Source organism: Amyelois transitella, chromosome W (assembly GCF_032362555.1).
Source record: "Amyelois transitella isolate CPQ chromosome W, ilAmyTran1.1, whole genome shotgun sequence".
NCBI lineage: Eukaryota > Metazoa > Arthropoda > Insecta > Lepidoptera > Pyralidae > Amyelois > Amyelois transitella.
Window position 1 is genome coordinate 12,384,068 of NC_083536.1, and position 12,555 is coordinate 12,396,622.

The 12,555-nt window shown below is 55.3% G+C and overlaps 2 protein-coding genes across 2 annotated transcripts; one reads left to right on the top strand and one right to left on the bottom strand.

Moving 5' to 3' along the window:
* Positions 1-967: 967 nt before the first annotated feature.
* Positions 968-3,080, top strand: LOC132904230 (uncharacterized). Its single transcript, XM_060954149.1, has 2 exons — positions 968-2,330; positions 2,413-3,080. Exons 1-2 carry the CDS (start codon positions 968-970, stop codon positions 3,078-3,080), a joined length of 2,031 nt encoding a protein of 676 aa, XP_060810132.1.
* Positions 3,081-8,848: 5,768 nt separating this feature from the next.
* On the bottom strand, positions 8,849-10,495 carry LOC132904231 (uncharacterized). The gene has a single exon (XM_060954151.1). It carries the CDS (start codon positions 10,493-10,495, stop codon positions 8,849-8,851), a length of 1,647 nt encoding a protein of 548 aa, XP_060810134.1.
* Between the last annotated feature and the right edge of the window lie 2,060 nt (positions 10,496-12,555).

Consider the following 12,555-nt stretch of genomic DNA (forward strand, 5'->3'; position numbering starts at 1 on the left):
GGAGGCGGGCATACGCCCTGCACCTGCTGCCCCCACAATAAGGGCCGGTCGGGCGGCGGAAACGGGATTCCGCTGCCTGGCGAAACGGCCCTGGGTCGAAGGCGCGCTTGTGCCAGGCGCGCCCTCCCCTAGCGGGTAGAATTGAAGGCCGATGGGTCACCCCGCTGGCCGCTCCGTGGAGAGCGGCCGAGCCGAGGCCGCCGTGGAAGCGGCCGCCGCGTCAGGAATATGAGCGAGGGCAGCTCACACTCCTGGCAACAAGCGGTAGGCGATGGCACCGTGTGGTTTTAGTGGGTTCAAGCCCCACATAACCCGTCCGACTTCCCGTAGCCGGCCGGGTAGACGAAGGTCTTTCCACACGTTAAAAAAAAAAAAAAAAAAAAAAAAAAAAAAAAAAAAAAAAAAAAAAGGTTAGGTTAGGTTGGGGTGCTAAGTGCGGGAAACCTCCTCGAGTGCCCTGTCTCTTGAAGGTCTTGCTTCTGTTGCTTGATTCCAATGAATCCGGTGACAGCGGTGGGCTGACGAGGGACACGGGACGGTGCACCCCGGGTGACAGCAAATAACTCCCCGATTGACGGGGTCTTGTTTGTTGTTGGCCAATGTCCCGCAAAAGCGGGGTCCCTGTGGGGCCTTCGCGTGTGTTTTGGTGGGCGAGGTCTATTTTTTAGACCCTCGCGTGTCGGGCGCCGCTCCCTCTTGTCTGCTTTCAGACGAGAGTGGATGTGGCGCAACTCTTCGCGCGGCGTTCCGGTTTCGGCCGGCGTCGGGCAACTCGTTACCCCAACTGATGGGGCCGAGGGTGCTGTGCTGTCATGGCCAGCGCCGCGGAAGAAAACCTCAATAAAAAATAACCCCAATCCCACGGTCGGGCGTGCCTAGGGGATGAATGGCGGGGGGGGAACCCCGTCTCGAGCGCCCAACATCACTTTCAGGGACCAAACCCTAGTAAAAAAGGACAAAAATGAAAATGTCGCTTCTCAAGACTACATTACCCCAGGAGGGTACCGGCCGCACCGCGGTCGGAGAATCCCTCCCCGCGTCCTCGGGCGCGGGCTGCCCCACCGTATCTGGGGGGGGCAAGAACCGACATAGGGACGTAAGTCCCTCAATTCTGACGTCGCAGCCAGAGGCTGGCTCACTTTCCGAGGCGGAATGGGTGAGCGTAGAGAGTTTGTTGGAGGAGCAACCCCGGCAGCGGGCTCCAAAAAGGGGCCGTGAGGGGGAGGATTGTGCCAGTACTGAGGTACCGGCACCGAAGGCGCCCAAGGCGCCAACTATGAAGGCCGTGAAAGCGGCCAAAAAAGGTGGTCGGCCGAAGTCGACTTTGTCCGCTGACGCTCGTCGGGAGTTAGTGGCGGCAAAGCGCGACGAGGCCGAAAAGTCGGTGGCCGAGATGGCGAAAAAGGCGGAGACGCTGCAGGCGACATCGCCCGCAGACAAGGGTGCCCTTGAGGACCAGGCCGCAACGAGCATTAAAATAATCCGTGAAATTGCGGCCCATTCAGGCAACCTCAAGGGTACCTTTCAGAAGGGCCTTAAGGACGCTGCAGCGTCCCTGGAGAAAGTAATGTCGGCTCTGAGCTCCGGGTCGACAGGTGAGGAGACTGAACGCCTGCGCAAAATTTGCGAGCGCATGGAAAGCAAGATCTCCTCCCTTGAGAGGGAAATGGCGGAGCTCAGGGCCGCTGTAGCAAGGGAACGTCCTGAACGAGTGGCCTTAGGGTCAACTTCGTCGACGGAATTCCGGCAGGAGGAGACTGAGGTGCTGCAGCGCCTCATTCTCACCACAATGGGTCCTGTGCTAGACGCCCGTTTCGAGGGCCTCCAGGACCGTCTCCTGCCGGAGAAACGCATACGGCCCGCACTGGCGGCCGATAAACGCCGTACGCCGGCAAACCAGACGTCGGATGAGAGGTTGGCTGCCTCGGTGGCCGACATGCTCTCAGAGCCAGACACCGATGTGGAGGAGGTGCCGGTGCCGGCTCCGGCAAGCCGTACGGCCGTGTGGCGGAAGGCGCCCCCCCAGCCGACCCCTGAACCCAAGCCCCAAAAGGGCAAAGGCAAACGGGGTAGGAAGGGAAAGGGCAAAAAAGGGAACCCTGCCCCTACGGCGCCTGAACCTGAGCCGGTACCGTTGGCATCGGTGGCGCCTCCACTGCTGTCATCACCGAGGTCGGCCAACTCGCCATCCTACGCAGCCGTAACGGCTGCGCCGGCGTCACGGCCACCCGCTCCGCCACCGGCTCATGGGCCATCAGATATGCCCTGGAAGAAGGTGCCGGAGAAGGGCTCCAGGAGGAAGGCTGCCGCTGCCGCTGCCCCACCCCGGGGTAACCAGGCTGCGGCCAAAAAAGAGAAGGGTCCACAACCGCTCAAACTCCGCCCACCGCGGTCGGCTGCGGTTGTGATCAGGCTGCGGCCGGACGCGGAAAAGCGTGGCCATGGATAAAGTGGACCTCGGCGCCCTGGGTATACCCGGGGTTAAATTCAAAAAGGCGGCAACAGGTGCCCGCATCTTAGAGATAGCGGGCACTGAAAAGGACGACAAGGCCAACCTCCTGGCGTCCAAATTGAAGGAGGTCCTGGATCCTCAGGTAGCAGAGGTATCCAGGCCTCTAAAATGTGTGGATGTGCGCGTGCTGGAGCTGTGCGACTCCGCTACTCCAGCCTTGGTGTGTAGTGCAATCGCTCGTGCGGGTCAATGCCCCGAATCGGAAATCCGAGTCGGGGACATTCGAGAGGACCGCGCGGGCGTCCGCACGGCCTGGGTAAGGTGTCCCATCGCGGCGGCCAAACGGCTGACCGCCAACGGCACCAGACTCCTAGTCGGATGGGTTTCGGCGCAGGTAAAACTGCTGCCGGCTAGGCCCATGCAGTGCTTCCGCTGCCTAGAGACGGGTCATGTCTCGCAGCGGTGCACTGCCGAGTCCGACAGGAGCCTGCTGTGCTACAGGTGTGGCGAGCCGGGTCACAAGGCCGCGGCGTGCAACGCCGCCCCCAAGTGCATCTTGTGCGCGGGGGCAGGCAAGCCGACGGGGCATCGCGTGGGGAGCAAGGCGTGCTCCACCGTGTGGTTTTAGTGGGTTCAAGCCCCACATAACCCGTCCGACTTCCCGTAGCCGGCCGGGTAGACGAAGGTCTTTCCACACGTTAAAAAAAAAAAAAAAAAAAAAAAAAAAAGGTTAGGTTAGGTTAGGTTAGGTTAGGTTGAGGTTTATCTTTGGTCGGACTTGTGCGATAATTTGCAATTCGGATAAAATAAATTCTCACACAATTTTTGGCATACATATGGTTATTGATTTTCGCTTTTTGGATTGGATTTTGACGTTTTTTAGTTTTTGTTTGCTATTTATTTCTGACAGTGTATTTATTTTTTCGTTTATATCTTTTCTTTTCTTTTCTTTTCTTTTGTTTTTCCTTTTTCTTGTGAAGGGCTTCGCTTGTCCTCAGGGACTGCCGTTTACCGCGTAATTTTTGGACTCTCCGTTCAAAAGTTACGGGGCTAAACGTGCTCTTCACTTTTAAATTTATTTTGCGTATCTGTGTTTTTAATTTAATTTGTAAAATTCATATCTTTTTTCTTTTCCTTCTTTCTCATCTGCAATCTTGCGTGTCGTTTGGGTCTTCGTGAGCACTATATAGCTTTCCTTTGCACTGTAACCATTGGACCGTTGGTTCCAAAGTTACAGTGCAAAAACAGGATTGCTATTATTTTTCTCACAGGAGACGCTTGCGCCAAATAAGTTTTGCAGGTGTTCCTTTTGTCATTACTCCCCAACCCCTTGGGTTGGGTGAGTTTTTGTGCTTGAGGGTGAAAGGGGGTGAGTTTCGCCCCCCTTTGCATTATTTCGTGTGGTTGTGGGAACAACAGTTCCCAAGTTATTGGGTCTAAAATCCCAACATGTCGGGCCGAAATTCGGCCAGATGCAGCCGAGGGCGGTCGGTAACCCCCCGAGGCGCCAAGGAGGGCTCTAAGTCGGCGTACAGCAGCCTGGGAGGGTCACTGTATGCCACGGACTGCTCCGACTCGGAGGGGGAACTACTTCCTGAGGTAACGATGGTGGCGGGCCCTACTTCTCTGAAGAGAAGGGCCGAAAATGCTGAAGTGGACATGCTCCCCGAAAAGGGTGCTAAAACTTGCATGTCAAAAAGAGGGCGTGCGCCTGCAAAGGCGACCAGTGCGGGACTGAGCCAGGCAAAGGCTAAACTTTCACTGATGGCGTCGGAATTTGCCGACTTCGAGGATGAGGCTGACAAAGCGGCGGGTTACTTGAGGGATACTCCCCAAGTTAACATCGGAGAGGCCTCAATAGTGGACGGTCAGCTGGAGGTGGTGCGCAAGGCGGCTCGGACCGTACTTGAGGAGGCCAAGAAGTCCGGTAACCTAAAGGGGACGACCTGGGCCAAAATGAAGTCCGCCTGCGCCGAGATCCTCGAAGCGGCGGACAAAATCGCGGACCGAGGCGAGGAGTCCGAGGTCATCCGCAAAATGGCGGCGGACAACAAAAGAATGCGGGAGGAGCTAGCTCTGCTAAGGCAAGAGACCAAAGCCCTCAGAACCGCATTCTCTGAGAGGAAGGCCCCCAATACGGAACCCTTGGCCTCGACGGCTGACATTATGGCCCAGGTTGACCGCTCCATGCGGTCGTTCGGAGAGTCCCTCACTAGGGACCTATTCCTCTCTCTGGGAGGAATGATGAACGACCGCATAAAGGAGCTCGAAAAGAGGGCCATTGTTGCCCCACAGGAGGTGCTGCGCCCACCGCTTGCGGCTGACCGCCGCAACAAGGAGGCTGAAAAGGCCAAGAGTGCCGAAAAAGCTGAGGCCCCTAAACCAACTGAAAAAGTGGGGGCAATTGCAGGTTCCACCCTGATGCCCCCGGCAAGACCTGGCCCGGCGCCAAAAGCGCCCAAAGCCACAGCGGCAAAGGCCCAACAAGCTCCCTCACAGGATGCTTCTGGCGCCCCACCCCAGGAGGAACCCACCCCCTCCTTCTCTTGGACGGAGGTGGTTAAAAAGGGGAAAAATAAGGGGAAGGGGAAAAAATCCTCCCCTCCTGAGGTGGAAAGTGCGGCTCCTCGCCCCACGGCCCCCGCACCGGTCAAGCGGCAGTATGCCCTTCCCAAATCGACGGCTGTGGTGGTGACTCTCAAGTCGGGCGCCACAGTCGACTACAAAACTGTGATGGGAAGGGTCACCACGATAAAACTGGCGACAGCCACAGACGCCCGCGCGCAAGATCTCTTGCTGCAACATCTGGCGGAGTGGGGCATTAGTGCTGCCATTGTGAGTGAGCCGTATTTTGTTCCCCCTCTCCCTACATGGGTGGGGGACACGGAGGGAGAGGTCGGTATGACCATCCCCCGGATGGGAGACCGGCCTCCTCTGGTAAAACAGAGCGCAGGCCGGGGCTACGTCGCGGCTAGATGGGGTGACATGATTCTTGTCGCCGTGTACTTCGCCCCATCCAGACCGCGACGGGAATTCGAGCGTCTCCTTTTAGAGGTGGGGCGGATCGTTGCGGGAGCGGCGCCCACGCCTGTGGTGGTGGCGGGGGACTTTAATGCCAAGTCTCCGGTATGGGGTTCCCCCGTCACTGACCTGCGCGGCAGGATCCTCTCTGACTGGGTGGTGGCATCGGGGCTGTGCGTCCTAAACCAGGGCACTGCTGACACTTGTGTACGGTGGAATGGGGGCTCTATAGTGGACGTTTCGTTCGCTACCCCTTCCGCCGCTGCACGTGTCACAGGTTGGCGTGTCCTGGGGGATGTGGAGACCCTCTCCGACCATTTATATGTTCGGATGTCGGTCTCCAGACCGGCTTCGGTGCGGCCGCCCAGTCAAGGTCGCAATCTCCCAAGGGACCAGTTCCGCAAGTGGAGCCTGGCCAGCCTCGACGCTGACTCAGCTGAAGAGGCGGCCATGATAGAACGTTGGCGAACACCATCGCCAGACCGGTCCCTCGACGTGGAGGAGAGGGCCTGCCGCTTTCGGGCGTCGCTTGTCGCGGTCTGCGACGCCTCTATGAGGAGATCGGGCCCGCCGCCTAACAAAAAACGGGCACACTGGTGGTCGGAGGAGATCGCCGTACTCCGACGCACCAGCAATAGTGCCCGCCGGGCATACACCCGGTGTAGGCGGCGACGGACGACCGTGGAGGGTGAGGAGGAGCTCCTGCGCACGGCACTCAGAGAGGCTAAGGAGGCCCTGTCCAAGGCGATTGCCAAGGCCAAGGACGAATCCTACAAAGAGTTCTTGGCCGCCTTGGACCGGGACCCTTGGGGGCGGCCGTATAAACTTGTACGGAACAAGATGCAGTGTGCCGCCCCGATGGCCTCTCTCGAACCGGAGCTCCTCCGAAACGTGGTGGAGGGACTCTTCCCCGAGGTCCCAGAGTTTGCCCCTCCGAGAATGGCTGCCCCGGAGCGGGAGTCCTCCGATATGACGGAAGTGCCGCCGGTCACTGACGCTGAGATGGAGCGGGTCATAGACCGACTCCATCGAAGCAAAAAGGCGCCGGGTCCTGATGGGGTCCCGGGCCGAGTCATACCGGTGGCGCTTATACACCTTGGGGATCGCCTGAGGGACTTATTTGAAGATTGCCTCCAAACAGGGCGGTTCCCAGGGGTATGGAAGGAAGGCCGGCTCTGCCTTCTGAGGAAAGAGGGTCGGCCAGAGGACTCCCCCAGCGGATGGAGGCCCCTTGTAATGCTGGATGAATCCGGAAAGATGCTCGAACGAGTAATAGCGTCCCGGATCATCCGGCATCTTGAAAACAGGGGGCCGGACATCTCGGACCGCCAGTTCGGGTTTCGGACTGGGCGGTCTACCATCGACGCGATCGGGGCATTGAGGGATTTCTCGGAGAGGGCAACTGAGAGGGGGGGTGGGGCCGTGGCTGTGTCCCTTGACATCGCCAACGCCTTCGGCTCCATCCCCTTTGAGGTGATAAAGGAGGCACTTCGGTTCCACGGGGTGCCCCTTTATCTACGGAGGATCGTGGAGCACTACCTTACGGCGAGGGTAGTGCTCTACGAGAATAAAGATGGCAGGATAACGTCGAGGGCAATGGTCTGCGGTGTTCCCCAGGGGTCGGTGCTTGGACCCCTGCTGTGGAACATCGGCTATGACTGGGCCATCCGCGGGGTCCTTTTGCCCCGGATGGCGGTCATCTGCTACGCGGATGACACGTTGGTCGCTGTCTGGGGCGAAGAATTGGAGGGGACCCTACGCAGAGCGGCGGTCGCGGCAGACCTGATGGTTTACCGCATCAGGCTGCTGGGACTGAGGGTGGCCCTCAACAAAACTGAGGCCATTGCCTTCGGCGGAAGAGGCTGGAGGCCTCCGGCTGGCGCGTCCTTATTGGTGAATGGAGAAAGAGTCCGGATGATGCCGAATATCAAATATCTCGGCATCATACTGGACTCACGGTGGGACTTCGGGGAGCACTTTAGACGAATGGCTCCCCGAATAGTTGGTGCAGCGTCAGCACTCAGCCGACTGCTGCCCAACGTAGGAGGGCCCGGTGCCCCGTGCCGTCGCCTGTATGCGAATGTCACTCGCAGCATGGCACTGTACGGGGCACCGATATGGGCGGACAGGCTCTCCGCTGCCAACAAGGCCCTGCTTCGGCGGCCACAAAGAGTGGTAGCCATCCGAATATGCAGGGCCTACATAACGGTGGCGTGGGCGGCAGCCTGCGCCTTGGCTGGCACCCCACCGTGGGAACTGGACGCGCTGGCCCAAATGGAGGCCTATAAGGAGAGGGCAAGGTGGCGAGCTTTGCCTGCCGCCGCGAGAGAAGCGGACGGCAGAGGTAGGGAGACGCGGGACCTGGTCGTGGCTAGATTACGGGAGCGATGGAGGAGTGACCTCGAAAACTCCGAATTCGGAGTTCGCACCATCGGGGCACTCCTTCCATCGCTGGACAAATGGCTGGATCGACGCCACGGCCAGGTGTCATACAGGTTGGCACAGGTAATGACCGGGCATGGCTGCTTCGGTCATTACCTGTACCGTATTGGGAAAGAGGGCAGCGAGGTCTGCCATGAGTGTGGAGAGCCGGACGACACGGCCCAACACACTCTGGCAGACTGCTCAAGGTGGCGCAGCGGCAAGAGCTGGCGGAAATTTTGGGGGATGGCGACCTCTCGCTGCATAACGTCGTTGACAGGATGTTATGCAGCGAGAGGAACTGGGTGGCGGTTGCTTCCTTCTGTGAGACCGTCATCTCGCAGAAGGAGGCTGCTGAGAGGGCGCGGGAGGAAGACCCAAACGCGCCCTCACATAGACGTGGACGGGGTGGTAGAACTCCCCCAATAGGACGCCTAGTCCTGGAAAGAATGGGCGACTAGCAACTTACTAGTCGCCAAATAAAGCAAGATCCTCGGTAAAGCCGCACCGAGGAGCCAGAGGGCATCATGGTTAGGTTTTTTTTTTTTTTTTTTTTTTTTTTAATACTATCACCCTTGAAACAATTCTTCAAGGCCTATATCTACCTTGAGCCTTTTTCATTCCAGTTCTATCATTTATACCTCTCGTACTTTCATACTCATCCCATTTCCTTGCACACTTCTTCTTTTACTCTGTATACGGGTGGGACGCCCGTCTATAATTTAGCTAATACTTATATATATATACTTTATTTTTTGTCTCTCTCTTTTTGCTAGTGGGAAATAATTGAACATTTTCTTTGTTTATTGAATAACATTTCTTAAAATTACATTTCTTATACTACTATTTTTCTATATGCTAACATTTTTATTTTCTATCTTTAACACATGCTTATTCTTGTATGCCTATGGTGTTCCACCGTATACTCCCATATTATAATACTACAATACTATTTTATATAGTGGACACCACAGTTTTATTGCTACCATTCTTCTTGTTTACTACTCTTACAATATATTCACTAAATTTCATAAAATTTTCCCTATTTTTACTTCTAATGATTTCTGCTAAGTTTTCTAGTTTTATTTTGCAGCCTATTTTATGTTCTAGATCTATTCTTTGCCGACCGAAGATCGGGCAATCCGTGAGTAGGTGGGGGACCGTTTCGTTGACTCCCGGGTCACACTCGCATTCTGAACTATTTCGGCATTTAAATTTGCACAGGTAATCCGCAAAGCCGCCATGACCGGTCAGTATTTGAGTTATCGGGCCGCTTAAGGTTATCTGACGCACCACCCTGTAAGCGTCAGATGCCATAGGGAAGAAGATCTTTGTGGTACCGGCGGTCTCGCCCAACCTGTATCTGTCGTCCCATACCCCAAGGGACCTCTTACGGAGTATTCCCTTGACATATGAGACGGGACAGAGGTCGTAATCCGCTTTCCTTTTAGTGTTTACAGCGGCTTCCTTGGCCAGCTGATCGGCCCTCTCGTTTCCCTCCAGCCCCGCGTGTGCCTTTATCCAGAAAAGCTTTATCGACTTATTCTGGCGGGTGATTGTTTTCAGGTTCTCCCTTGTTTTTACTGCTAAAGGATGAAGGGAAACGGGGCTTGTTACCGTTTGTAACGCTGCCATGGAGTCGCTGTAGATTCCAAAAGTACTTGCATTGTACTTTATGGCTCTCCTCGTGGCCTCACATATCGCCAAGAGCTCGGCCTGATAGACCGTGCAGCAAGACGACAGACAAAACTTGACGGACCTGGACTCCGCCTCGCCTCTCCATATGGAGATCGCTGCGCCGACCCCCCCGTCAATCTTGCTGCCGTCCGTGTAGATTCTAACATCAAAATTGATGTTAGCCTCCACCTGTTGTCGGTCTGCCAGGCCGGTAAAACCCAAGTCGATACGCTCGGCCGGATGAGGAGCGTCAAGGGCAGATGCCGTTCGCTCGATCTCCCAGTCCCCCAACTCCGGCAGCCGCGCACCCCTCTTGATCTCGTACAACGAAGCAGCTTCGCGTATACGGAGATCGAGGGGGAGCAGACCGGCCAATACTAGTGCTGAGTTTAGAGAGACCGTGCGATAGGCTCTGCATATCTTTTGAGCGAAGCCGCGCTGCACCACGTCCAGCTGTTTGCGGACACCGATCTTCTCCGCTGCGGCACCCCACACGCTCGCGGCGTACAATACGACCGGTTCCACGGCGGCGTTGTAGATCACCCGCACAATCTCTGGGTTAAGACCCCAATTTATTTTTGCCGCCTTGGCCAATTTCTTATATATGTCTGTGGCTTTTTTGCAGGCGCTTGCCACGTGCGCATTGAAAGTTAATTTGGAGTCGATGGTAACCCCCAGCAGTTTTATCTGGCTTACTGGCTGAACAGCAGCCCCGCCCATGCTGAGGCGCGGCGCGTCGTATTTAAGCTTGCGCGTAATTACCATGGCGTTGGTTTTGTGTGCGGCGAATTTGAGCTTGTTACGGGCGCCCCACGCCTCAACATAGTCGAGTATACCGTTTGCCTCCATTTCAATTTCTAGGGCTGTGGCTCCATCGAATACTAGCACCACGTCATCGGCAAACGCCTGACAGTGGACTCTCATGTCAGACAGGGTTTTTAGCAGCAGGTCCAAGAGTAAATTTCATAGGATCGGACCAGCAATGGATCCCTGCACGCAGCCCTTAGTTGTTCTTGTTTCGCTCTCTGCACCACCATATTTTATGCTGACCCTCCTGTGGTGAAGGTAGTGATCCATCACTCCTCTTATATTACCTGGGCACCCCTCCTCCGCCAATCTGAGTTTTATGGCCGGCCACCAGGCATTGTCGAAGGCTCCCTCTATGTCCAATGAAACCATAGTCACTATCTTCTTTTGGTATATCTTCCTTTTGATGTGTTGCATAAGGGCATAGAGGGAGTCCTCGGTACTTCGTTGGGGCATAAAGCCATACTGGTTGGGACTCATCCTTGGTAGGAGGCAGTGCTTCAGCCGTGCTACCAGCATTTTCTCGTATATTTTGCCGAGAATGGGAAGAAGTCCAATTGGTCTAAAGGACTTTGGTGTTTTATAGTTGTCCTTGCCCGGTTTTTTCAGGACAATTACTGTGGCTTTCTTCCATTGCTTTGGGAAGCATTTCAGGGCTAGACATCTGTTCATCAGTTCCAGGTATAAGTCTGGATCCTCCCGGACGAATCTGATACAGATGTCCGCCGTAAAACCGTCCTCTCCCGGAGCCTTCTTTGGGTTGAATGAGCCAGCAGCAGCCTCTAGCTCAGCATGCGTGAACGGTGGGTCGCATTTGGTAATGTGTTCACCATCATTCAGCTTTTCCGCTTTTTCCCTCGTTTCTCTGTGGTACTGGCTGTCGCTGTCCTCATTATCCTCGGGGTAAAACGTCTCAGCAAGGTATTTTGCTGATTCGTCCATGTTTAGAGGATTCCCTTCCTTCTCCAGCGGACTGTCCTCCTCCCTTTTGGAAGTCCTTCTCATAACCCTATAGATCCCATCCCAGACACTCTCCCTCTCCTGTCTGCTGCAGAAACCCCTCCAGCTTTCAGTCTGGGCCTTCACAACCTCACTCTCATATCTTTCTTTCTCTTTCAGGTACTCGTCAACCACGGCCGCTCTCCGGACTGGTGCCGCGTTTCGGATTCGGCGTCTTAGCCTTGCCACAACGGTCTTCCTCTCAGCGAGTTCCTTAGTCCACCACGGTACGGTAAGTTTTTCGTTTTTCTTTTTCTTCGGGATGGACTGGTCGCATGCTTCTGTTATAATATTATTTATTTTATCTATTACTATTTCAATTTCTTCTATGTTTTTTATTTTTGTTATTTCCTCTTTGGTTAAATTGTTTTCTTGTTTTAACATCCTTATTCCATCGGTAAATTTATTCCAGTCAGCCTTTCTTGTGTTATACTTTCGCGTGGTTCGTTTGATGATTACACCTCTGGATTTTTTCAAATTTACTTCGAAGATAATGCCGTTGTGGTCCGAGCTAACCAGGTCCTCAGCCACTCTCCAGTCCTCGGTCAAACCCAGCACTCCGGTCGAGCAAGCCGTAATGTCGACGAAACTCCTGAGTCTTGTGCCACCCCTGATGGTGTCGAAAGTTGGCACATCACCATTGTTGAGTATATGAAGGCCCATCTCATGGAGCGCGCTGGCCACCTCTTCACCTCTGTGGTCCACTTCCTGGCTTCCCCACCATGTGCTCTTCGCATTGAAGTCGCCCCCCACTATAACGAGCTTTGGCTTCAACACCTCGATTATCTTTTTCAGATGCTCCAGGTGTGGCTCGGTGGGCTTGTCCGGTTCAATGTATATAGAGACAAGTGCGATCTTCCAGGCTTCGGTCTGTATCTCCACCACTGCCACGTTACACGTGGTTAGGGGTGGGTATTGAACCACGGTCATACTGGCGTCAAAGACCGCTACTGCTGCCTTGACAGTCCTGTTTTCTTCAGCGTCCGCCTGGAAGACTCGCATCCCGCTATGACTCTTCATACAATTTTCCCTGCCCACATAGGGCTCCTGGACAAGCGCCACCGCTAATTTCCGCCTGTTTGCCTCGATTCGAAGCTCGTCTGTCGCCAATCTTTTCCTCTGCAGGTTCGCTTGCGCAAACCTGTAGGGAAGTTTCCTCTCCTGGCCGCCCTTAGCAG